The sequence below is a fragment of the Prunus avium genome, chromosome 3, assembly GCF_965620075.1.
Source record: "Prunus avium chromosome 3, drPruAviu1.hap1.1, whole genome shotgun sequence".
Lineage (NCBI taxonomy): Eukaryota > Viridiplantae > Streptophyta > Magnoliopsida > Rosales > Rosaceae > Prunus > Prunus avium.
The window spans coordinates 5,968,763-5,992,689 of NC_142286.1; the positions used below are offsets into that span (position 1 = coordinate 5,968,763).

Consider the following 23,927-nt stretch of genomic DNA (forward strand, 5'->3'; position numbering starts at 1 on the left):
CATGGTTTATTTTTACTCAATTCAATCTATGTAAGATTTATTAGTAAATTATTGTCTATTTTTAATAAATGTAAGGCAAGTCTGGACTTTGCCCTAACAGAGAAATTGTTGTAACACAGTACCATTTTACTACTTCCACATAAAATTTCAAAAGGAGGATATCCCTGGTAATAAAATTAATTGAAAAACAATTAATTAAATAAATAAAAGAACAAACCACCATGAAACTTGGATGCTTATGTATCTTTCACTATCAGCCATATGAACGCAAACTGAAACTGAAAGTTGAAAATAGAGCAAAAAGAGCAAAGCTCTGAGCGCTTAACTCTCCCTTATCTCAACCAAGGAAATCAATCAAGGAAAAAGCAATGGGCTTTGTGATGGGGAGCTCTTGCTTTTTACACTCTCCCCTCTCCCTCTCTCGTTTTCCCTCTTCTTCTCACTCCTTTTTCATGTATTCCTCCTCAAGAAATGCAGAGGCCAAGAGAAGGAGAGCTCTGCCAATGGCGTCTCTGCGCCAAGAGGACCCAAACGACGCCATTTCTAGCAAGAGGAGGGCTATTATGTTGGTGGGTATTTCAGTTCTTCCGTTCTTGCAACTCAGGGCTAATGCTCTTGAAGGCTTGGCCACTAGTAAGTTGAACTTTTCTTGTGCTTTTCAAAATTGATTGCTTTCTTCCTGGTAGGATGGGAGTTCAAGAATTTGGGGAGATGGGTTTTGTAAATTGTTTTCCTTGTAATGGATTTTCTAAGATAAAATCTTTTTAGGTGTATTATAGTTTGTCATTGTAAAGGATTGTGTTTGTTGCAAATGGTTCATTGCATTTGAACATGGAACTAAGTCTTTTTTAGATTTTTCTTTAGTTTCTGACTTTTATTGGCAATTTATATTTATTTCTTTGTGCAATTTATCACAGTTATTATTAAATTTATATATATGAATGCTTTAATGACTGGTCACTCAAAACTTCTGTCAATGCATTATATTGCGGTTTTATGTTTAAGGGATGCTGATTAATATGCTGGAAGTGAAGTTAAGAACTGAGAGTGATTAGGCAATACTAAGAGTCTAGGATGGTCATGGTGTACGTCCTTTGCAATAGCACCATATTAAAATGGGATTGCAGGAAGTATCCATTTGTAAACATAGGTAATTGTCTGATTGCCTTTTGTTTTCTCGGCCAAGTTTGTCTGATTACTTAGGTACAAGTTAAGTGTACATTGCTTATGCATTGAATGAATCACCTATGTCTACGCGGGACGATGATATAAGATAGCTTATAAACTCTTAGGCACCCTTCCCTTGCGTAATTGTTCTGTAGGGCAAAGTTCTACCAATGAGTACTTTGGTATTAGAGAATCCCACCACGCAATGTGGCTAAAGTCCACAGAAGGGGCGACCTATCCCTCTAGGTTGGATTAAAATGCACACTGGTATTATGTATGGTGGTATAATATCAAGTCATTAGTTACTGGTAGGTCGTATGTGAGTGAAAGTCGCCTTATAGGAAGGAAAGGATACCATCAGGTTGTTGTTCCAGTCAACAGACAGGTAGACTAGGATGTCGGGCACAAAAGTGCTGTGGAGATGTGCCAAATGTACCACATTGAAGAACAGAACATCTTAGGATTGTTTATAAGCACTTGGGCGCCTGTCTTTTGCAAGCTGGTTTTGTTGGAGTAAGTTCTACCCATGATTCATGACATGTGGGTGCTTAATACAAGAAGGACTGAAGAAATAACCTGAACCTTATGTTTTATGTTTTAATTTTCAAGAGTGAAATACTCATCTTGGCTAAGCCAGATGGTAATATTATGATTGTCAAGTTCCAGATTTTTTTGGGGTTAAGGGCTGAAATATCTGGGATATAGTTTCATAATTTTTTGTAGTTTTTCTTCCTTTTAGCAACTGAGTCCAAAATAGGGTTCCTTCATATAAGGTTTAATGCCAGACTAACTTCTGCACATCAGTTCCTTCTTTTAGCAACTCAAGATAGCAGCAGGACTTGCATAACTTTGCAGCTTATTCAGGGACAGGTCCTGTATTAAGTCATCGGGGCAAAAGGGAATACAAGTAGCAAATCCATATGCGATGCCGCAATTTTATTTCATTTTTTCCTGTTTGAAGTTTCAGTGGGGAATTAATGGGCCTAAAAGATATTTTTCACCTCAAGTGTCCAATGCATGTATCCGTACGTTTACATTGGATTTTTTTATTCCTTGTTCATCATGTTGCCATCCCAAAGATATTATCAGGCAAAGGATGCAGAAAAGCAGAGTTTTAGTAAGGGAGTCCACGAAGCATACTTTTGACCCCATAAAAGCACCCAATTGAGATACATAATGATGTGCAGATCTTTTCGATTTGAGCTAATAATATTTTTGTAAACATCTTTTTGTATTGTGATGAAGATTCTTAGAATGTACTCTTTTCTTAACATGGACTGGTGTTCCTTACTATAATTACTATCCTTTGTAACCCATTTCCGTCTCAGTTCATTCATGGTTGGTTTATGCATTGTTCCTTTATTTTTTCAGGAGAAAGTGAGCTCAAAAGCCCGGAGGAGAGTAAAAAAGCAGAGGTCTGAATGTCTACTAGATTCACTATATCCCAATTAATATATATATTTTTTATTTTATAAATTGATTAGCTTAATGTTCTAATGTGTGGAATTCATTGAACAGCCATCTGAAATAAATGCACCATCAAATCCCGTTTTGTCTCTCCTGAATGGCCTGGGTATTTTCAGTTCTGGTATTCTCGGAGCACTGTATGGATTGGCTCGGGCAGAAAAGAAAGCCACTGATGCAACAGTAGAATCTGTAAGTCCCTATGTTCCACAGTAAAGCTTTCTTTACATGCTTAGATAGCACAGACACTGAAGGAGCCTAAGTACCTTTAAAACGGAACATCAAAAAGTGTGATAATGTTTATCCTTTAATCTTTTTCCTCATTTCTTCTATTCTCAAATGCTTCCTAAAGTTCTACCAATTAATAACCTATTCTGACCTCATAAAATCATATTCCTTTCATTTTGTTTTCGCAATTCATTGCAAGAATGTACTTTTAGATGCTTTGTCTGATTTTACCCATTGCACAGATAAAGACCAAGCTGAAAGAAAAGGAAGCTGCTATTATTTCATTGGAAAAGAACTTTGATTCAAAGCTACTGAGTGAACAAAAAGAACGGAGCAAGCAACTCACGAGGGCAAGGGAAGAACAGAAGTCTCTAATGGACCAACTAAATTCTGCAAATAGTACAATTGCAGGCTTAGGAAAGGAGCTCAATGGTGAGAAGAGATTGATTGAGGAGCTTAAAATTCAAATTGATAGTCTTGAAACCAACCTTGCAAAGGCCGGGGAAGAAAAAATAGCGCTTGAGGAAAATTTGAAGGAAAAGATCAACTCAATTGAAGTCTTACAGGGAAGGATTAATGTGCTCAATTTAGAACTCAAGGATAGAGAAAAGAATATTCAAAATCTTGGCTCTTTTCTTGCTGAAAAGGATTTGGAGTTGAATGACTTGAAAACTACCTACAAGCAAACAAGGGATGAACTAGCCAATGCACAATTAAATATTCAAAAATTGAAAGATGAACTCCTGAAAGATCAAAAGGAATTAGAACTGAAGAATACCGCTGTGGATCAATTGAATGCAACAGTGAGTTCTGTAACTTCTGAGAAAAACGATTTGAAGAGGAAGTTTGATGCTATTCAGAAGGAAAACAATAATCTAAAAACATCCTCCGGACAAAAGGCAGCTTCGGATGCTAAGCTTTTGGGAGAAAAAGAAGAGAAACTGAAGCAGCTAAAGGAAAGGCTTGAACTTGCTCTGTCTGACACAAGTAGAAACAAAAAAATAATTGCTGATTTGACCCAAGAGAAGGAAAACTTGGCGGAAATGCTGGATAAACAGTTGAACAATGAAAAGGATCTGAAACATGAGCTCCATATCACTCATGAAGCTCTTGGAAAATCAAGAAATGAAGCTTCAAATCTGGAAATTCAATTAAAGCAGTCAAAAAATTTGTGCACAGAACTTGAGGCTGAGATCTCTCGGGTTCAGGCTGAGTTTGCTGGAGTTAGGGAATCACTGCAGAGGAGCCTTGATGAGGCTACAGTAAGTTGTGACGTGTTTGCTAGTGAGCTTGCTGCAGCAAAAGAATTTCTGAAGAAAACGAAAGAGGAACTGCAAGTTGTGTCTCATGAACTAGCATCTGTTGCAGAAAATCGTGATAGCCTGCAAGGGGAATTGGTTGATGTCTATAAAAAAGCTGAAAGAGCTTCTAATGATCTAAACGAAGAAAAAGAACTAGTTTCTTCTTTAAAAAAGGAACTTAAAGCTCTGGAGAAGCAGATTTCGAAGGACAAGGAGTCCCGGAAATCTCTTGAAATAGACCTGGACGAGGCTACCAAATCACTGGATGAGATGAACCGAAATGCATTGTTACTTTCCAAAGATTTAGAGAGGGCTACTTCTGTAATTTCACACCTTGAAGATGAGAAAGAGGTGCTTTACAAGTCTCTTACAGAGCAAAAGAATGCATCCAAAGAGGCCCGAGAAAACATGGAAGATGTCCATAATCTTGCCATGAGACTTGGTGAGGAAAGGGATAGTCTGGAGAAGAAAGCAAAGAAGCTTGAGGAGGAATTGGCATCTGCCAAGGGCGAAATATTGCGGCTACGTAGTCAAATAAATTCGTCGAAAAGTCTTGTAAATAATCAGCAACCACCTAAACGCGAGACTGAAGCACCTGTCACTGTTAGTGCAAGGAAAAGTAATCAGCAACCACCGGAAGGCGAGGCTGAAGCGCCCGTCACTGTTACTGCAAAGAAAAGTGGTAGGAGGAGAAAGGCTGCCGAATAAGATAGTGAACTACTTTTGATTGCCGTATTGAGTCATGTATCATCATCCTTCAAAGCCTGTTGTTCTTTGGCTTTTTTCTTCTCTGACTTCAAAATTTTCCCACTATCATTGTGTTATAGAAATAGGACACTGAGGGGGTGAAAAATGATTTGTATGTAACGGTTCTTGAGTATGAATTTGCTTCCTTTGTACATGCTTAGTGTATAGCATCAAATAACTATCATAGCAAGTTTTTCTAACAGCTATTAGTTTCTCCACCGAGTTCTTAGGCTATTTGTTAGTATGAAATTGTGTTGGCATTTCCTAGAACTTAGTATTGGTTTGGAAGTGTCATTTAGCTGTAGGGTTGAAGTAAAATTACTGTCTTTGATTTCTAGAAACTGCAGGATTGAAACAGCTCAGCAATTCCCGAATTTCAGAATTGTGATATATACGTATGAGCCATTTGATCTGAAGGGTAAGGTATGTCATTTTTCATGCACTCATAATTGGAACTTTTTCGGGAATCTAATATGATTTTATTTCCTTGATCTTTCTTGATTTTAATCAATTAGAATCCATTTAGGAGTGCACCTCATTTAGGCATATTTTGCAATATCTTTTTACTTACTCTTTCTTTCCCTTATCCATGATTTGTTACTTATCTTCTAAAGTAATTTACTTGCAAATCAAGTTTTAATCAGATCACATTATTAAAGGTGTTGAGATATTCTTGGTAGTTGACCTAAGAATATTAGAATTCCTTTAATGGTGGGATTATCATAAATTTCCTTTATTTGGGTTGTTACTTTCCTATTGTTTTGGGCTTCATGTGTGATCATCATTAGAATAGCAAAATATCTTTTTGATTTTATTCAATTCGTACAAATCATGTAATTTGGTTTTGACTAGGAAACATATCTTTGGTTAGCCTTCAATGAAATTGCTTGTTTTTTGGACGTGGACTTTTCTTCCTAGAGAAGAAAAAGTTATATGAAATAAGGTTTGATGTTTTTCTTCTGTACAGCTTTTGAACAATAATTTTGTGTGCTTAAACGTTTAAGAAAGCTGCGTTTTTATTTGAGATAAATTATCAAGTGTTCCGTGTTTACTTGATGATTTATCAAACACTTTTATCGTTCATATTGTATTCATTTGCATGTTCAGTGACTCATACGATTGAGGGCACTAAGACCATTGTGGCGGTTTTTCTCCGGTGAGCTTGAATCGATCGTGACCAATATCGGATTCAACATAAGGAGAGTTGGAAGAACTCCGACGAGCTTGAAGCAATCGTGACCAGTATTGCGTTCAACATAAGGAGTGTTGAAGATCATCCAATGACAAAAGTTTAGTTACGAAGAAGTCGGTAAACATTATCTAGAATGTGTCTAGGATAAGTGTGTGAGTACTTCTTGTAATTATCGTTCTATAGTGGATTTTCCCCAAATGGTGGGATTTTACCGTGTAAAATATTTTTTGTGTTCTCTCTGTTTTTACGTTTTGAATTGTACTTTTTGTGTTCTCCCTTTGGCCTGTTTTATTTGTATTACCATATTACTCTTGATTACTCAAAACACAGACTTTACTTTTTAGTGTTTTAAGCCATCCTATAGGTACTTTCACTATCTGACTTTAACATGAAAGTCCATACACAACCCTATTTACCGGATGCACGATCCTTTTTCTTTTTGCCTACTTTGACATCAGAAGAAACAATTAATCAGTAATTCGGCATCGATCCCAAATTTATGCACCGACTGCAAACTCATAAAAAAAGGGAAGAAAAAAATTATGTCATAAAATTTCACCCATGGAACTCAAAGCTCATATGTGCAACTCTAGAGTACAGAACATGCTACAACTCTGCTTTTAGAAAATTTACAAACTGCTGCTGCTGCATTGTGCTTGTTGTGGTGCTGAATAAAATCTCCTGGAAACAATTAAATCCACAAATTGAATCATATTAGAATGAAAATGGGTGGTAAATGGAGATACAGATAATAATATTGGAAATAAAAGTTGGTTTTGAGAGTTTTTTTAAAAGTGCTTCTGGAGATTGATCTCCAAGACACAAAAAGAATTTTGGGCGACCACAGTGGGAGTCGAACCCACGACCTTTTGATCCGAAGTCAAACGCGCTAATCCACTGCGCTATGCGGTCTTCCTGTGAGAGTTTAACGTTTTTTATTATATATTATTCTTTTGACCAACAACGAGCTGTTTGTTCTGAAATAAAAAAGTTAAATAAGAGTTAATTATCCCTCTTGCAGTTTTTTTATTTATTTAAAAATTTTGAACTTGCCACTACACGTGGCATAAAGTGAAGGGGAAGGCAAGAAGGGAGGTAGCTAGCACTACGGTACGTTCAATCTTCATAATCTTGATCCGGTGATGAATAGGCCTGTAAACCGATCAGAGATGGAGCGAAGCACCTGAAATCCAACTAGACCAGATTTTAAAAATTTCCAACCCGATCCAATCTAAAACAACTAGATTCATATCCAATTTGTTGAATTATCCGATATCGGATTTGAATTCTTTTATGTCATATATAGAAATAATTGATAAATATTTTTATTTATTAAAAAAACACTCACAAGATTGTTACATATGCATATATATTAAGTAAGTAAACATAAAATAAAATGAAATATATGTTATATCATATCGGATCGGATTAGGCAAGATCCAAATTTGTTCCATTAACTTCACGGATTAACGGATTCGAAATATAATCGAGTTATCGGATTTTGCCACCAAATCCATCTCCTATTAATTACATCGAATTCGGATCAAAATTCAATCCATTGATTGTAATTTTGGGGCTTCTTGCTCTCTTGCAATTATTTCTGGAAGTAGATTGTGCCTCGTGTAAGAACTTACCAGCGCTGCAGCTTATTTGTTTTATTTTTGTGGTTAGTAGTTTATACGAGCGTCCTCATGGCTAAATTTGTAGTTCCTTCACCAAAAACTGTCACGTTTACAATCAAATTCATTCAAGCAAGCAAATTTGCAATCTCATCTATTTCAGTCAAAAGCTTAGTGTGATCCATTAATAAGATAAGCCCTGTTTTGGTGTTAATGGATAAGAAAAACTGAATCTAATTTTGAAATACAAGATTTATCAAGTTACAATAAGAGATGAAATACTCGAAAGATAACAATCAGCATAGCTCACTAGTATACATGCATTCAACCCTGGAAAAGATACATGCGTCTCCCCCAGAAAATTAACAAGACCAGAGACATGAGAGGGGTTTCCCTTCTTGGCATGTTTTTACACAATCCAATACCATCTCTTGCAATTGTTCCTCAACGTCCTCCATCGGCGAACAAGCATCTATGATCTGCATCAGGCGAAAAGAATTATGATATCCAAGTAACTCAACTCACCCAGAAAAAAATTATGCTTCAAATGCAAACCAAAGTTTTTTTTGACACTGTTGCAGGCTAGGCTTAGTTGTTTCATGATTGAAGTTTGAACAGGTACTGCAATGAGCCTGAATTTGGTTAATATAAAATTATTACCAACTTACAGCATCACTTCAACATAAAATGTGTACACAATCATCAGATAACGGCAGTCAGGCCAGCATAGATGTTATATATTTCGAATTAGTGTTTGTCGGAAAACAGAAGAAAATGTGATATCAGGAAAAGAAATTGGGTTTGGCATTACACCTCCATCTATGCTCGTTGTCTGAGTCACTTCATTTTATTCTTTTTATGAACAACCATTCAATTTTCTATTTAACTGCCACCACAGGAAAAATAGATTCAATACTGTTCTTACTACTACCAAATTAAAAGTTGCATTAAAAATAGCATCACAACCAGAAGCCAATCTCTGGGTTCTTTATTGCAATTTAAGAATGGATGAATGAACTACCTTCCAAGTGGGACCACGGAGGACCTGATAGTTTTGGCCAACCTTCTTTTGAAACTCAAGCTGCTCATATCTCTCACCTCCGTAGCCTCCTCTTTCAGCAGCTTTCTGACATTTATAGTTTCAGTTCAAAATAGGGAAAAAGATTACTACTTCATCTTATTTTCATGAACAATATATTTATATATATATATCTGGGCATAGCATAAGCACCTTAAAATTTCAGCAGTTAGCCATAAAGGCATAAAGGGCCAACAGTATACATTGTTTCTTCATTTCTTCTTTTTTTGGTCAATATTGTTTCTTTATTTCGAGAAGCTATTAACTGTGCAAAATTAATGCGTATCCCGGAAATTTCTTTTGAGGATATGTCAGACCATATAAGCTATTAAATGTGAAAAATTGGGTCTCAGAAGATATGGGTTAAGCCATCATGCTTTTCTTCCCTAATATTCACTGCAAACATTAGAATGACTACTTACTTCAGGTGGTATGTCAAGGTACACTACAAGATCTGGAGCCAATAACCCAATCTCCGGAGCCTACAAAAGTACACTTCGTTGTTTTTAAATTCCATCAGATAGAGAAGATAAACAACATTAGGGTTAAAAAGAAAAAGCATTTCATCACCTTGCACCACTCAATATCAAGCCCCTTGGCAGATGAAAAGGCCACCCCTGAATAAGAATAACGGTCAACAACAAGGGTGATTCCACTTTTCAATTTGCTTTCCATCAATGATCTGCAGAAACATTATAGATTATTTAGTACAATAATACAATGATTTGTGACAACCTCATTCTTCATCCAAGAATGGAAACCAAAACTAAGGAAACATTGTACTCTGCCCTTACTAGATGTTTCAGTTTAACTTGTAAGTTAAACATAACATGGAAACACCTCAAAATATATCTTTTCTAAAGTAGGCATTGTTGAAATACTAAGATTTTAAGTTTATTTAATTTAATAAAAATCCGAATTTCTGTGGCGCAAAAAATACTGGACGAAGACGAAGAAACAAATTCTATTTTATAGCCTATTTACTACATCCTGCAACCATACATTGGTCTCATGTTTATAGATTGTAGCCAGGGACCTGAGAAATTTAACTGCGGGATACATGAGGTTACTGACACATTTGATATAAACAAGCCTACAGAAACAAAAATATCAATCACTTGTTTCCTCACTACTGCTGAATTATATTAGGTTCTTAAACCAGACTGTTACACAAGTCAATCATTAAAAAAGAAATATCACCATACGCGTTGCCCTGACATCAGTTAAAAACTAAAACAACAATCAGAATAAGTGCAATTTCTCTTCCCTGTTATAGAAAACCTCACAAGCAGAATATATCATGTTGCAAAGAATAACACAACAAACCTCTTCTCCCAACGGTTGGCGCTAAAGAGTAGATGGATTGTATGATCATCCAGTTGTGATTTGTTGGAAAGATAAGAAGATATCATTTGCCCAACACTAGTAGTTCTGTCAGGAAACCGCCACAATTCAGCTGAATGCCCTAACTTCTCCAAGTTTGCAACTAGTCTAGTGGACTGTGTAGTCTTCCCACAACGATCCAATCCTTCAAGAACAACCAAGGCTCCTCTTGAATCCTCCTTGCCACCTCTTAGGCTACAGGTGTGATTATTATGTCCCATCTGAATCCTCCTGATAAAAAACTTGTGGGGAAAGTTTAATTGAAAGTTCAATGACCTTCGCACCACTCCTGCTCCAAAATTCCTAGAGAAACAAATGCACTCTATTACCATTTCCGAAACCTACCATGCTTTACAAATCTTTTTATTTATTTTTTCGAAAATGCAGAAGTTTGAATTTCAGGACATGAAAACCAAAAAGACACTAATTTTATGTTTTATTTCTCTTCCTTTTCCTCACTTTCTCAGCAATCCAAACTGACACAGCCAAAGTATTTCCAGGGAATAAGTAAATAAAAATGTATGAATATCAAGAGTTCAGAATTCTTACAAAGCCTTGCCAACTGTGAGATAAGAAGTATGGGTCATGTCCCTTACATCTATAAACTGGAGAAAAAGGAAAAAAAGGAATAGAATTCACCAAAAAAAACTTATCGACAGTGACGATTTTGATAATTGTAAACTTAGCTTGATATTGGTTCATCTTATTTAGTCAAAGCACCAATATTTTTCATTTTTAATAGCGAAAAAGAAAAAAAGAAAAAAAGAGGAGAAAAAGGAAAGCTTACCTTGAGCGATTTGGTTATCTTCTTCTAAAAAAAAGTTATTTTCTATTCTCTGCGATCAGATTGTCTGAACAAATGCTAAGAAAAACCCTAAACTAGGAACTTGCTGTTCTGTGTGATTTCGCCGGGCAGTAAGTAAGCCGCCGATCGAGGAAGAACTTCTTTTTGTTTTTAAATTGTTTTATAAATAGTGTAGCCGGGCGGCTATACTGGGGCCTTTTTTAGTAAAATAAATGGAATCGCCGGGCGGCTATACTAGGGCCCCTTTTTTCATAAATAAATAGTATATCCGATCGGCTATATTGGGGTTCCTTTTTAATAAATAAATAGTATAGCCGCTCGGCTATACTAGGGTCCTTTTTTTATATTAAATAAATAGTATAGCCGGCCGGCGATACTAGGGTCTTTTTCTTTTTTTAAAAAGCGTACAGCCGCCCGGCTATATTAGTAGTTTTTTAAAATAAATAGTATAGCCGAGCGGCTAGTCTAGAATTTTTTTAGGAAATAGTATAGCCGGCCAGCTATACTAGGAGTTTTTTAAAAATAAATAGTATAGCCGTGCGGCTATACAAGGGTCTTTTTTTTTAAGTAAATTGTATAGCCGCGCGGCTATACTGGGGTACTTTTTATTTTTATTTTTATACTCTTTAAATATAATAATATATTGGGTTTTTATTACAAATTGTCCGTGAGCTTTTACTAAAATAAAATTAAGGCTTTTTATCACAAATGGTCCTTGATGTTTACGAAATTATCACAAATGGTCCTTGAGGTTTTTTTGTGACACTAATAGTCCTTAACGTTTGGATTTTTTATCACAAATGGTCCTTGCCGTCAAAAATTCTGTTAAGTGTATGATGTAGAAAATAAGTGGAGCCCACATGTCCAATCACATTGTTACATTTGGATTAAATAAATAAATAAATATTTTTTTGATGAAAATCCATTAAAAAAACCATTTAGCCTCTCTCTCTCTCTCTCTCTCTCTCTACTCTTCAAGTTTTTCAATCCCAAAGACCAAGTTCAAGCTTAAGTTCATCATCCTCTTCAAATAGACAAAGACCAAGAAAAGCCTGGGGTGAATTGTAGAGAAATTGAAGCAAATGAGAAGAAAATGGATCAAGAGAAAACAATCTGTGCATATAGAGAAGAGATTGAAGGCCTTAAAGGCCGTCTATTAGTTTCACAGAAGAAATTTTCTGAAGCAGAGAAGAAAGCTAATGCACCCAAAGAACTAAGAGAGAGAGATGATGTGATACTCAAACTAGAGGAGGACAATCAGAAGGTTTCAAAATCAGCTAAAATGGAAGAATGAGCAGTTCAGACATCTAGAAGAAGCACATGACAAGCTCCGAGAACAGTTTCTTATTCTCTCGGCGACCCACATAGAGAGAGAGAGAGAGAGAGGCTAAATGGTTTTTTAATGGATTTTCATCCAAAAAAAATATTTATTTATTTATTTAATCCACATGTCACGATGTGATTGGACATGTGGGCTCCACTTATCTTCCACATCATACACTTAACAAAATTTTTGACGGCAGGGACCATTTGTGATAAAAAGTCCAAACATTAAGGACTATTAGTGTCACAAAAAAACCTCAAGGATCATTCGTGATAATTTCGTAAACGTCAAGGACCATTTGTGATAAAAAGCCTAAAATTAAAGAAAGTAGACAAAATTGCTACCGCTCTTTAGTAAGAGTAGTTGATCTCATACACATTGCTTGTCAGCGATTTATAGGAAACTAGTGAAATTAACAAAAAAATTGGAAAAAGGAAAGAAGACAAAAAGGAAATTTAGAAAGAATATATATATTTTTGTAAATAAAAAAGGGAAAGAAGAATTGCCAGCAGTCTCTCTGGTCTCCTGCGTTTGGCAATTAGCTCGCATCTTCTCTACAGACGAATATATCATTAATTCCTTAAAACAGAGAAACACATACACACTGCACAACAAGAGGCTTCCTCAGAGAGATTCTGCAATTTTCATCGCCGATCTCTCAACGGTCAGCTTCTTCATCTGCATCCTTCTCGATCTAGGTTTTCCATTTCTTCTTCTCCTTACACAATTCCTTTTGTTCGATTTCAAATTGAATCTTCCAGCAGACGTTTGATTTCGTACGAATTCCAAATAGGTATTCTATTTCTAATTTTCTTGAGAAATTTTACAACTTTTTCGTTATTTTTCTACTGGGAAAGTTCCCTGGATTCTAGTTTCCTTGTATTCAGATCCAGATTTATGTTAGACACGGGTTTCAACTCCCGTTTCAGTGACACGAATATTAGAGCAGAGTCCTGAATTTTCATGAAATCAGATTGATTTTGGGTTTCAAGCTTGCCGATTAAGCATTGGGCTATTGGGAACCACTGTATAGCTCAGAGGGTGCAAAGGGTGTGGCTCTCGTTGTTCTAAAATTGCAAACTTGGGTTTAGCTTTGATTGTTGCGAGCACTTGAGGTGTAGGTATTTCATGCTTTTGGACAAGTCTGAGTGATTTGAGAGTTTTAAGGAGCTCTGGTTGTGTGGCAAATTGGCAATAGGTTATTGTAGTAGACAATGTTCTATGGTACATTGGTATGGGACCCTTGGCTCATTGTTGTCCAAATTGTGTGCCTTCAATGTTTGTACTATCTCACTCTTGGGTTCTTCTTGTCAATTCTTGTTGGGACTCGCGTGTCCCGAATGAGCCTCGTGTATTTCTTTGACTATGCTACTCTCACTATCTCCACGGTCACTGGGTGGTGCGTCATTGCTTCGTTTATGCTCAGTGCACTTGCAGGGTGAGAATCCCATTCTACTTATCTTTTCAATTGCAGTTCAATTTGATTTTGTTGTGTTTTCCATCTGGTTGGGTGTATGCCTCTAATTGAGTTTTTATTGTAAGAACATAAACTGGGAATCCATTGTAAATTTATTTTTATTTTCTGTTTGTAAATGCAGAGCTCAATAAGCTTCTGTGAATTGTGACTTATCAAAGTAAAAAAACAGAAGAGGGTGTTTGTGAATTGTTAACACAGAATTCAAAATGCCAACTTCAAGAGTTCAGATAAATCTTTCTTTTTCTCTGGTCGAACAAGAGTTTACATAACTTGGCCATCTTATTGTTTACAGCGCTGGATATCTGCTTCTTCTGATTGAGAGGGCAAAGAAGTGCTTAGATTTTTCAGCCACCGTCTACATTGTACATCTCTTTATATGCATTTTTTATGGGGGTTGGCCTTCCTCAATAACATGGTGGGTTGTGAATGGTACTGGAATTGCAGTGATGGCTCTGCTGGGTGAATATCTCTGCATTAGACGTGAACTGAAGGAGATCCCTATAACACGACTTCGTTCAAGTAAAATTCTTTCCCCTTTTAATACGTTAACTAACTAGCTAGAAGTACCTAACATAAAATTCTCGTGTTTTACTGTTTTGTATGATAGTTGCTGCCTTGCTGAACTTTCATTTGGTTAAAGTTTGGGTTCTAAAAAAGTTACATAGACTACATACAAAACTAATGCTTTAAAAAAATTAGAAAACTAACCTGTTTTGGATGGTCATGTCAAGGTCGTGCCATAGTCAAGATGTGGGTTGATATAGGAATAGGAGGTCTTGACCCACATCTTGACACACATCGACCCTATCTTGGTTCTTTCAAGTCTAAAACAGGTTAATTTTCTAACTTTTTTTCAAATGAAAAGGGTTAGTTTTCCGACGGGCACAGGCAAGCAGGCTATTTTGTGAAGAAACGCTTAAATTTATTTTGGGGCCAATCTTGTTGTTTGTCAAGTATATCATTTGGTACACAGTGTCTTTATGCATTTCTGCAACTTTGAGTGTATGCATCAGGAACTTGCAGTTCGTTCTTCTTATTTGTTAGTTTTTTAATTTTAAAAAAAATCTCTGGTTATGCCTAGATGAAAAGAAAATGCTTATACTGATGCTCTGCCCTAAAATGCCTGCTTATTCATGAGCTAACTGACTTGTGCAAGATGACCTTTCATACCACAAATACACTGGGATTTAGACTTTGACATTCATGTATATAATTTTGGCTGATCTTGTATTTTCTGGGTGATTGTCAACGTTGGACCCTTGTGGGTTTATCAGACCTTTGATCCTAAGATAGTTATTTAGTATTATGGGTTATGCTTCAATTGGTAAAAACTTTATATGTAGAATTAAGAATTGGGCAAAGTGATTGGATGATATTGGATGACTGCCTCTTTTCCTATCTGCTGACATCGTTGTATCTATAAAATTAATTTGGAACTATCCCCGTGCAGATGTTTGACTGACGAGAAACTCGACAGGCAAGAACACACATTCTTGTGGGGTTTAGTGGGTATTTTTTTCGTTGCTTTGGAGGAGCTTCTGGGTTAAGCTCATGAATACCCAATTCAATCTGTGATGAGATCAACCACCTTATTCTGTGGATTCTTTTGTCTATGCTGGTGGCAGTTACCTGAGAACAAGTGTAAAGTTTGACACAGTGCTTTAAATGATGGGAGGTTTGAGCACACGAGACTAGGTATGCATTGTGTTAGGAGAATCTTAATGTACAAGTTTAGGTGGTTTTAAGTAGAGCAATGCTTACTGTGCTTCTGATATCATTGTCCCCCTTTTTTTTTTTCTTTTTCTAAATTTGTTTTTATAAATACACCATGTCAATTCAGTTTTCATTATTCCTATTTTTTTATTATAAGCTGAATGGTTTCAAGTACTGTTATGAATTGGTAATTAATTTGTGTGGTAAGACTCTGTTGTCGGATCAGCAAACTGAAATTTTCATACAGAAATGCTTTTTAATATTGCTGAATCTTGAGTTTAATTGAACAAGAATCATCTCAATTGACAGGGACGTGTAGGGCTGAAATACGTGTCTTGTAAATTATAATTGTCTAGTTTATTTCCTGGTTGTTGTTTGTATAACTCCTTGTGATAACTCTCTCTCTCTCTCTCTCTCTCTCTCTCTCTCTCTCTCTCTCTCTCTCTCTCTCTCTCTCTCTCTCTCTCTCCATACCGCTGAATTGTCATAGTTTCTCTAGTTCACATCAGGAAATTGTTATACAGGAAGAAAGTTTTATCTGAGAATTATGTATATTACAAGTAAAGAATAAATCTGAAATGGGAAACCTTCCCAAGTTGGACACGCAATGGGTTAATTTGGTGAATGATTTCGACAAACTGGTCTATTGAAAGATAGATATCTTTGTATCGAGAAATCAAATTATCCAATGTAAAATTGCTTTCTCATAGCAGTCCATCGACTTATGATGGACTTTGTACTTGCATGCTAAAATGGAATGTTAAAGTGCCTGAATTCACCATTTTTGTGGTAGTTTAAGACAAAATTTTCCTGTCATTCTTGCTAATAGTGCTCGAGGGTTGGCTAGAATATTGGAAAAATTAAGTCCTGCCAATTCTTCATTTTAGAGGAGATATTTTGGGGGTCAGTTGAAGTGGCCTTTGGACGGCTTCAAAGCATTGAAAAGAAATTGGATTTCAGTCGGTGGTTCCACCAATCTATTGCAGTAGTAGACATAAGCTTTGCTTCCTGTTCCTGATGCATGTGCTCATATGCAGTCTTTGTAGGGGCCATATTTTCCAGTCAACTCATGCACTGCATTTTTCAACCCCAAGCTCAATATCAGTAAGGACCATGATCTTTTCATAAAGCTGACTCTCTGTGAACCCCCATTGTTGTTGCCTCGGCATAAAAGTCTTCTAGTGTACCCTTGCATAACATTTGCTAGTATGGTTATTAGTGCATCATATATTCTATGTTCACCGCCCTGGAAATCGAATACTGGCTTTTACTGTTACAATTCACATGGGTGGGGTAAGAGTTTATACTTTATAATATGAGTGGATTACTGTTACAATTCACATGGGTGGGGTAAGAGTTTATACTTTATAATATGAGTGGATTGCTAACGCTGCGTGTTACGGTCACCTTAAAATTACTCGAAATGAAGCCCAAACTAAACTAGTATTTACCAAACATGGAAATGTAGAGCCTCAATCCCTCAAAACGAACACATCCTTATTATTTTTGTTTCAGAATAAATTTGTGAATAAATTTGGTCAATTGAATAATGATGTGGCTTTGCTTCCTCTTTTCATTCATTCGTGTTCCTCTCTCTTTCTTTTGTTGATTAGTATATATATGTTACATAACAGGGATCTCTTTTCCCAAATACCATCTTTCCCAACCATTGTGTACATAGATCCAGAACTAGGATCTTGAACTCTCATCAAGATCAGATACTGTGACTGGACCTACGTATCCTTTTTTAATCTGATTTTACTTCGCAAATTCCTGCATCCCATTTTTATATACTTAAGCAGTTTAGCGCTCATAATATCTTATTGTTAAGATTGAAGAACTTGGACAAAAAACTTCAAAATTTCTTAATTCAAAGCGAAATGATTCTTTGCCTTGGATTCCCTACAAAAAGGGAAAAATAGAAAGAAAAGAGAAACCGCTGGCCTCACTAGAGCTTTTCCTAGACTGCTGAGGCAATGCAGAGTTACTCATATCCCTATATACTTCTCCTTCCATTGTCCAACTGAAGCCCTTTAGGAAGTCATGGTTGAGCCTTCCAAGCTGATGAAATGTCAGCTACAGCTTCGCCAACTGTAAGATAGACTCCATTCAATCCGAACGACTCCAAAGTTTTTGATTGTTGTAGCTTTTCCATCACAGTTCCCACAGGATTTGCCAACACAAGCTAGGAGAGTAGTAACAAGCACCCATAAGAACAAGATATGAAAAATGGCTACCACTAACTCACTGGAATTTCAGAACTTAAGGTAAAACTTGGATAGTTCTTACCTGAAGTGATCTTTTATCCAGCATCTTTCTGAGTTCAAACATCATGTCAGTACCGCTAGTGTCTATGGCTGTCACAGCTGAGAAGATGTAAAACTGTGAGCAAGACACGCAAAGACACATTTGCAACCACGTTGTTACATAACTGAGACAAGACTAAGCAAAAAATTTCATAAACAACGTACCTGTCATGTCCAAAATTATACATTTTAAAGTGCTCTCATTGCTTGCTTTGATCCTCTCTTCTTCCTCCCGAACCCATCTTAATATCCTGTACGTAGCAAAATTCATAAATCAGATAACCCTGGCAAGAAGATGCTGCTCATATCTGTACTATTTCCTTCAAAACTCTCGGCCAGACAGAGTAGGGTTTAGATAGAATAGTGAGTGCAAACATGTGAACTGACCTTTCTTGTAGGTAAGTTGTATTTGCAAAGTAGATGGGTGCCTCAACCGCTAGTATGAGAAAAGAAGGGATCCTTAAAGCTTCTCTGTATCTATTGAGATTCTGGAATGTTTGTGTTCTTGGAATATTTCCTAGAACCGTAGTGTTTGGCCTGGTGACATGAAGCAATATCTTGAAAATTGATACCCCAACCTGAATTGTACACCCAAGATTTTAGAGACTGAAAGTAGGGAAACATCGTATACGAAAAGGAAAACCTGATATAGACAATAATCTAGGATGATATGATGATAAAAACCTAGGGTTTTTGGTTGCCTGAACACTTGAAACACAAATGCAAGAAAGCTTGAAATTAGGAAATCTATCTTACCGCAATTGCAAGACCAAGTGGGACGGAAATGAAGAGAACGCCGAAGAAGGAGCACATGCAGGCCAAGAAGTCGAGTTTGTCAACTTTCCACAACCGGTATGCAGCTTGGTAGTCAATCAGTCCGCTCACAGCGGTGATGATGATGGCTGCCAAGATAACATTGGGGGTGTAGAAGAACAGTGGCATCAGAAACAGCAGAGTCACAAGCACAGCTGCTGCCATGATAATGTTCGAAACTACTGTTTTTGCTCCAGCATTGTAGTTTACTGCAGATCTAGAGAATGAACCTGAAAGTAAAGAAAACATGGTTTTAGTTGTTGCTTTGCATTGCATTGCTTTAAGTTCAAATAAGATTAGGAGGATCTTCACCTGTGGTAACATAGCATGAAGAGCAAGAACCACAGATGTTCATGAGCCCAATAGCCATCATTTCTTTGTTTCCATCAACTTGGTAGTTTTTAAGAGCTGCAAATGTTCTTCCTACAGCAACCCCTTCCTGAAAATGTAAGAAAGATGTGCTTGATTAATAACCCAGATTTGCAAAAGTCTTGAAGTTTTGAAAGCTCCAAAAATTTGGGTGACTTACTGTGAGAGACAAGATCCCAGTTATGATGCCAGTTTTGATAGCAAGAGCGAGGAAAGGGCCATTGAAATATAGCATGTTCGATGAAGGTGGGTTAAGACCCTTTGGCAAATGGCCAATCTGTTGCATATAGACATTCAATTTAGAGAGAAGAAAATAGGTTTAGAATATCACTAAAATCACCAAACTTAGAGAGATGAGTTCTTACAACTGAGATATGAGGATTTTTTGAACTGAGGAAGAAGACTAGAACTGTGGAAATGATAACTGATGTTAATGGAGCAGCTGCTGCAACCCAAAAGAGTTTTGGTTTTGTTTTGCTCTGTAGCCAAATAAAAATAATTAGAAAAATTATAATTTAATGAGGATGACAAATTCTTGTAAGTGATATAGTTCTTACAATATGTCTTGTTGTGAATAGAAACACCAGGAAGATGACGCCCATTACAATGGTTTGCCATGACCACTGCACACATCAAACCAATAATTTTATTAATAACAATTTTTTTTTTTTACAAGGACTCGTTTGAAAGTGCTTTCATATAAAGCGATTTACTCAATGATACTTTTATTAAGTACATCAAAATTTCACTAAAAATTCAATTGCTTTTCTCATATTCACCTGCAAGTGCTTCATTGAGAAACACCTAAAGGAAAACACTTCTGTCTATTTCATCTATGCATTAATAATTTTCAGATTGTTTTTTTGGGATGCATCTCTTCAAATGTACAAAATTGACCTCAAATTCTCCAACTGATGCATTTGGAGACATAAAGTAAGCAGGTGACAGATTCTCCAATTATTAAAATAGAAAAAGGTAGGCACCTACTTGGTTGTAATAAAGCGCCATCTACGTATACCTACCTTATTCTATATGATATGATATATATTTGGAAACTTTTGATAGCAATGAGAAAGTATGTCTCCTTTCGTTAGAAAAACTCAAAGTAATCTTTTTTTCCTCAAAGCATTAATAACAGTACCAACAAATAGGACCTTCATTGATTTTTATTCCATGATGTTGTTGTTGTTGTTGCCCATATGGGCTTGGTGTTAATTATAATAAAATATAAAAGAGAAAGGAACAAGTTGATTGCTTTTGCTAAAGCAAGTTACCTCTCCTCTGTGGTTGATAATGGAGGACATGACAGAAAAGAATTGCATTTTGGTGGTGAAGTGGACAATTCCAAGCAACCCTTTCAGCTGTTGCAAGATCACAATGACTGAAGCACCGGCCATGAACCCAATCAGAGTTGCCTTTGAGAGAAAATCGATTATAAACCCTAACCTGTAAGATCATCCATAAAAAAATGTTAGCATCCCCGGTGCAATGCGTCCGGCTCTAGTACAACAGTAGTGGGGTCCACTGTTATGTGACGGCTTCCACATATTCTGTATTAGAGCCGGCGGATTTTTAGACTTATTTTGTTCAATAAAAGGTATTTTTTTAATTCTATTTAAAAAAAAAACAGTGAAGGGCTGGTAGTAAAAGCTGTTGGGTAAGTTGTGAGTATCATTTTCTCAAACTGAATACCTTAGAAGACCCAGAGAAGCCTGGAAAAGGCCAGCAAAACAGGTGGCTGTGAAAGCCAATTTGAGATAAAGAATTGGCTCCTCAGTGCTAGAAACAGCCTCACTTAACATTGATCCCATAACTAAGGAAGCTATTGAAACTGGCCCAACAGCAAGATGCCTAGAACTCCCCAGCACAGAATATATCAGGGGAGGCACAAAGCTTGAGTCTGCATGAATCCCAAATATAAAAAAACAGAAGAAACAATTAGGGCTAAGTAATCAATTAATTATATGTTAATTCATATAAAATAGAGGTTAATTCAGTGTGATGTCGGTACTAACATAGCCCAACAATTGGAGGCAAATTTGCAAGCTTTGCATAACTGATGCCCTGCAATATCAGAAAACAGAGGTCTAAATCAGATCACCAAAACTATGAGTTGTCTTTTAATTTGTAGTTATCCAAAACCAACATTACCATATTGGAAATTGGAAAGAAATTAAATACCAGTCAAATGAATGAAGGTTAAAAACAAAAATCATATGCACTTGAATATAATATAGGGACATACAAACCACCTCTTAATTAATGACATACAAACAATATGCAGAGCACACAACCTGACTTCTTTTGTCCATTGAATTGCAGTAAATGACAAAACACCATTACCATAAGAGAGAGAGAGAGAGAGAGAGAGAGAGAGAGAGAGAGAGAGAGTTTCATGAATTGTGTAGATACCTGAGGAATTGCAAGGCTGGCAATAGTGAGGCCAGATATGACATCAGACTTGAGAAGCTTGACATTATACTCAGGGCCCCACTGGAAGATGGGGAAGAAGAACTGAAGACCCAGAAGAAGTTTTGTGAACCAAGTCTGGTTTTTGAATCTGTGAAGTGGGTTATCTGGGAAAAAGATCTCACCAAGCCTGCGCTTGAGTTTTTGCAAGGTGGTCTGTTTTGGAGGGAGGCAAACCCTGTGAATTTCAAGTGGTGGCATTGCCTCTGTTGGGATTCTGATTGTGGTTTCATGGTAGGGAAGGTCTTCCACTCTGTTAGAATTTACCCGCATCTCTGAAATTTTTATAAAGATCACCCCCTCAAAGTTCACACAAAAAAGGCCACCTTGAAGTTTTGAAGTTGAAATAAAATGACAGTGTGAGTTTGTATTTATAGAGCTTTTGAAATGGGAAAGGCACGAACAGAGTAGGGAGAGGGTGGCAAGTGTCAGGATGGTAGTTATCATACAGTTGTTGTTTTCCTGCTGAGGACAGTTTGGTCATTTTATTTGTGTTAGTGTTTTTTTTTTTTGGGTGTTTGAGTTTAAAATAGAGATATTTAGTTATACACTCATTCTTAGCACTAATGATATAGATAAATCCTACAACATTTAATTTCTACTAGCCTCTCTGCACGCGCTTCAGCGCCTGCTAGAGGCTTTTTTAAAAATAATTTAAATTTATTTTAGAATTAAAAAAGATAATGGGTAGTTGTGTTCCATAAAAATAGGATCCATTATCTTATTTTTTTTTAATTTTAATTTTTTAAAATATGAAAAAGTGTGAATTTACCATATTATCCTCATTTAATTAATAATTTCAATTCTTAATATTTGCATTAACCAATGGCATTTTCTGGTATTTTGAATGTTTCACCATTCTCTGCCTTTTGCTTTATATATATAGATAAACAAACCAAAAATACCTAAAAAATGACAAATGGCCCTATTGAATTTAATTTTGATTATTAAATTACTTTGATGCCCTATTGAGTGTTTTGGGTTTTTTTTATGAGGTTCTGGGGTTGGGCTTGTTTTAAGAAATCGATGGCAATTTTGTAATTTATAGGAGGTTTGAAGCCTCTTTGTTATGTTATAAATGCGCTTTGGATGTGTTTCTAAAATCCATTTCATGTATATTTTTTCATAATTTGGGCCCTTATATTGGTTATAATAATGAATCTCCCTTAAAAATAAGGGTTGCACTTCTCACCAAAAGCTAACAAAGTTCACACTCAGAAAATTAGTCTTAGTCCAATAGGATGTTAGTTGGATTGACCCAAGTCTTTGGTGTGCTCCTAAGTGGTCCTGAATTTAAGCATTCATTGTACTCGTGTGTATGAGTTTCCCCCCTCTCTCTTACTAACTTTGGCAACATAAAAAAGGAGGTCTCAAAAAAAAAAAAACCCTTGGAATAAAAGAAATAAAAGAAAAGTTACACTAGAACCATGAGATGTGGTGTGGTGGTAGCTCAACTCATTCCTTAACCATGAGGTTGGGGGTTCGATCCCCGCCCATGGGAATGGAGCGCATTTTGTGGCCAGCTGTTTACCTCCATTGGGAGAGCTCCCGCGGCGAAAGGGATTAGTCACTACTGTCGGCGGTGGATACCCTTGGGTCTCACCTAAAAAAAAGAAAAGTTACACTAGAAAAATTAAATTGCAGTGAAAACTTTTAATGGGATAATTTTATTTTATTTTTTAAAAAAGGTCACACTCTGAAAAATTATTATCGATTAAAACTTTTAATGGAATATCAAAGTAATAAAAAAAAAAGAAAAAAAGAAAAAAAGAAGAAGTCACATTCGAGGTACTGTGATTAAAAGAACGAAGATTCTCTCTTTTTCTTTTTTAATTGCCGAAAAGTGGAAATATATTGACTTAAAACACATCAAATGATTTAACTAAACAGTGAGCAACTTATTACATGCTCTAATAACATAATTACATGAAAGTCCATGAGTCAATATCTCGTGCCTTAGAATTAGAATTAAGATTCTTTTTTTATTATTAAAAGAAATTATTTAGTCGAAGTAAAAAATTCAATAAATATGAAGAACATATTGCATTTCTTATGAATGCCAATTTATTTTATTATATCTGTTTTGTAATTAAAAATCAGCAAAATTTATTATCATTTATTTTCTGAAAGTATGTCGAATGTGGCCAATTATTGTAAAGCAGATAAACATTACTCTATTTGTCCTCCTTTGTACCCTACCTCACTAAAATCTATGAAGTTTCAAATTGTTTTCACAAAATTCACTATATTCATGTTACTTTTTGTCCCAAAATTGGTGATGTCATAAAAAAAATTATCCAAATGATAAATTTAACCTCAAAGATTAAATTACACTCACACCCTTGAGGTTTACTCGTATTTTCACACAACCATCTCTTAAAGATGACAAAAGCTACACTAAAACTACTAGCGCACATTACCACAATTAATCATAAGTTCAAATAAAGCTCACAAACTCAACATAACCAAAAA

At 36.1% G+C, this 23,927-nt stretch overlaps 4 protein-coding genes and 1 non-coding gene across 8 annotated transcripts; 2 read left to right on the plus strand and 3 right to left on the minus strand.

The window, feature by feature from the left end:
• The first annotated feature begins 253 nt into the window (after positions 1–253).
• On the plus strand, positions 254–5,109 carry MFP1 (MAR binding filament-like protein 1). The gene is made up of 4 exons (XM_021973540.2): positions 254–633; positions 2,539–2,582; positions 2,686–2,823; positions 3,102–5,109. Exons 1-4 carry the CDS (start codon positions 369–371, stop codon positions 4,866–4,868), a joined length of 2,214 nt encoding a protein of 737 aa, XP_021829232.2. The 5' UTR covers positions 254–368; the 3' UTR covers positions 4,869–5,109.
• Positions 5,110–6,937: 1,828 nt separating this feature from the next.
• On the minus strand, positions 6,938–7,011 carry TRNAR-UCG (transfer RNA arginine (anticodon UCG)). Its single transcript has one exon. It is a non-coding gene; the product is annotated as a tRNA-Arg (tRNA).
• An 895-nt stretch (positions 7,012–7,906) lies between these two features.
• Positions 7,907–11,135, minus strand: LOC110769451 (thymidylate kinase-like). Of its 4 annotated transcripts, none has more exons than XM_021973430.2 (7): positions 10,967–11,135; positions 10,729–10,784; positions 10,123–10,410; positions 9,367–9,478; positions 9,219–9,278; positions 8,740–8,844; positions 7,907–8,197 (listed from the first exon to the last, which is right to left on the minus strand). In XM_021973430.2, exons 2-7 carry the CDS (start codon positions 10,764–10,766, stop codon positions 8,081–8,083), a joined length of 720 nt encoding a protein of 239 aa, XP_021829122.1. In that variant the 5' UTR covers positions 10,767–10,784; positions 10,967–11,135; the 3' UTR covers positions 7,907–8,080. The 4 variants fall into 4 exon arrangements, with proteins under 4 accessions (XP_021829122.1, XP_021829121.1, XP_021829125.1 ...); XM_021973429.2 differs by having other exon boundaries at positions 10,123–10,482; positions 10,967–11,134; XM_021973433.2 differs by lacking the exon at positions 10,729–10,784 and having other exon boundaries at positions 10,967–11,134.
• A 1,654-nt stretch (positions 11,136–12,789) lies between these two features.
• LOC110769468 (structural molecules protein) lies at positions 12,790–15,654 on the plus strand. Its single transcript, XM_021973450.2, has 4 exons — positions 12,790–13,101; positions 13,238–13,746; positions 14,078–14,304; positions 15,236–15,654. The coding sequence occupies exons 2-4, from the start codon at positions 13,523–13,525 to the stop codon at positions 15,241–15,243; spliced, it is 459 nt and encodes a 152-aa protein (XP_021829142.1). The 5' UTR covers positions 12,790–13,101; positions 13,238–13,522; the 3' UTR covers positions 15,244–15,654.
• A 1,685-nt stretch (positions 15,655–17,339) lies between these two features.
• Positions 17,340–21,809, minus strand: SULTR3;4 (sulfate transporter 3;4). Its single transcript, XM_021973448.2, has 13 exons — positions 21,399–21,809; positions 21,002–21,050; positions 20,679–20,886; positions 20,261–20,432; positions 19,544–19,609; positions 19,352–19,465; positions 19,147–19,263; positions 18,930–19,056; positions 18,561–18,847; positions 18,192–18,382; positions 17,970–18,055; positions 17,788–17,864; positions 17,340–17,683 (listed from the first exon to the last, which is right to left on the minus strand). Exons 1-13 carry the CDS (start codon positions 21,726–21,728, stop codon positions 17,540–17,542), a joined length of 1,968 nt encoding a protein of 655 aa, XP_021829140.2. The 5' UTR covers positions 21,729–21,809; the 3' UTR covers positions 17,340–17,539.
• Between the last annotated feature and the right edge of the window lie 2,118 nt (positions 21,810–23,927).

What these genes read in the sequence shown, in the direction of transcription:
- MFP1 (XM_021973540.2), top strand. Translation starts at nt 369, where the DNA reads ATGGGCTTTGTGATGGGGAGCTCTTGCTTTTTACACTCTCCCCTCTCC. An exon ending in AGGAGAGTAAAAAAGCAGAG is followed by an intron (nt 2,583 to 2,685) that starts GTCTGAATGTCT and finishes TTCATTGAACAG; the next exon opens with CCATCTGAAATAAATGCACC. An exon ending in CTGATGCAACAGTAGAATCT is followed by an intron (nt 2,824 to 3,101) that starts GTAAGTCCCTAT and finishes CCCATTGCACAG; the next exon opens with ATAAAGACCAAGCTGAAAGA.
- LOC110769451 (XM_021973429.2), bottom strand. Translation starts at nt 10,766, where the DNA reads ATGACCCATACTTCTTATCTCACAGTTGGCAAGGCTTT. An exon ending in GCCAACCGTTGGGAGAAGAG is followed by an intron (nt 9,479 to 10,122) that starts GTTTGTTGTGTT and finishes ATGTTTCTGCAG; the next exon opens with ATCATTGATGGAAAGCAAAT. An exon ending in ACCTTGACATACCACCTGAA is followed by an intron (nt 8,845 to 9,218) that starts GTAAGTAGTCAT and finishes TATAAATGTCAG; the next exon opens with AAAGCTGCTGAAAGAGGAGG.
- LOC110769468 (XM_021973450.2), top strand. Translation starts at nt 13,523, where the DNA reads ATGTTCTATGGTACATTGGTATGGGACCCTTGGCTCATTGTTGTCCAA. An exon ending in ATGCTCAGTGCACTTGCAGG is followed by an intron (nt 13,747 to 14,077) that starts GTGAGAATCCCA and finishes TATTGTTTACAG; the next exon opens with CGCTGGATATCTGCTTCTTC.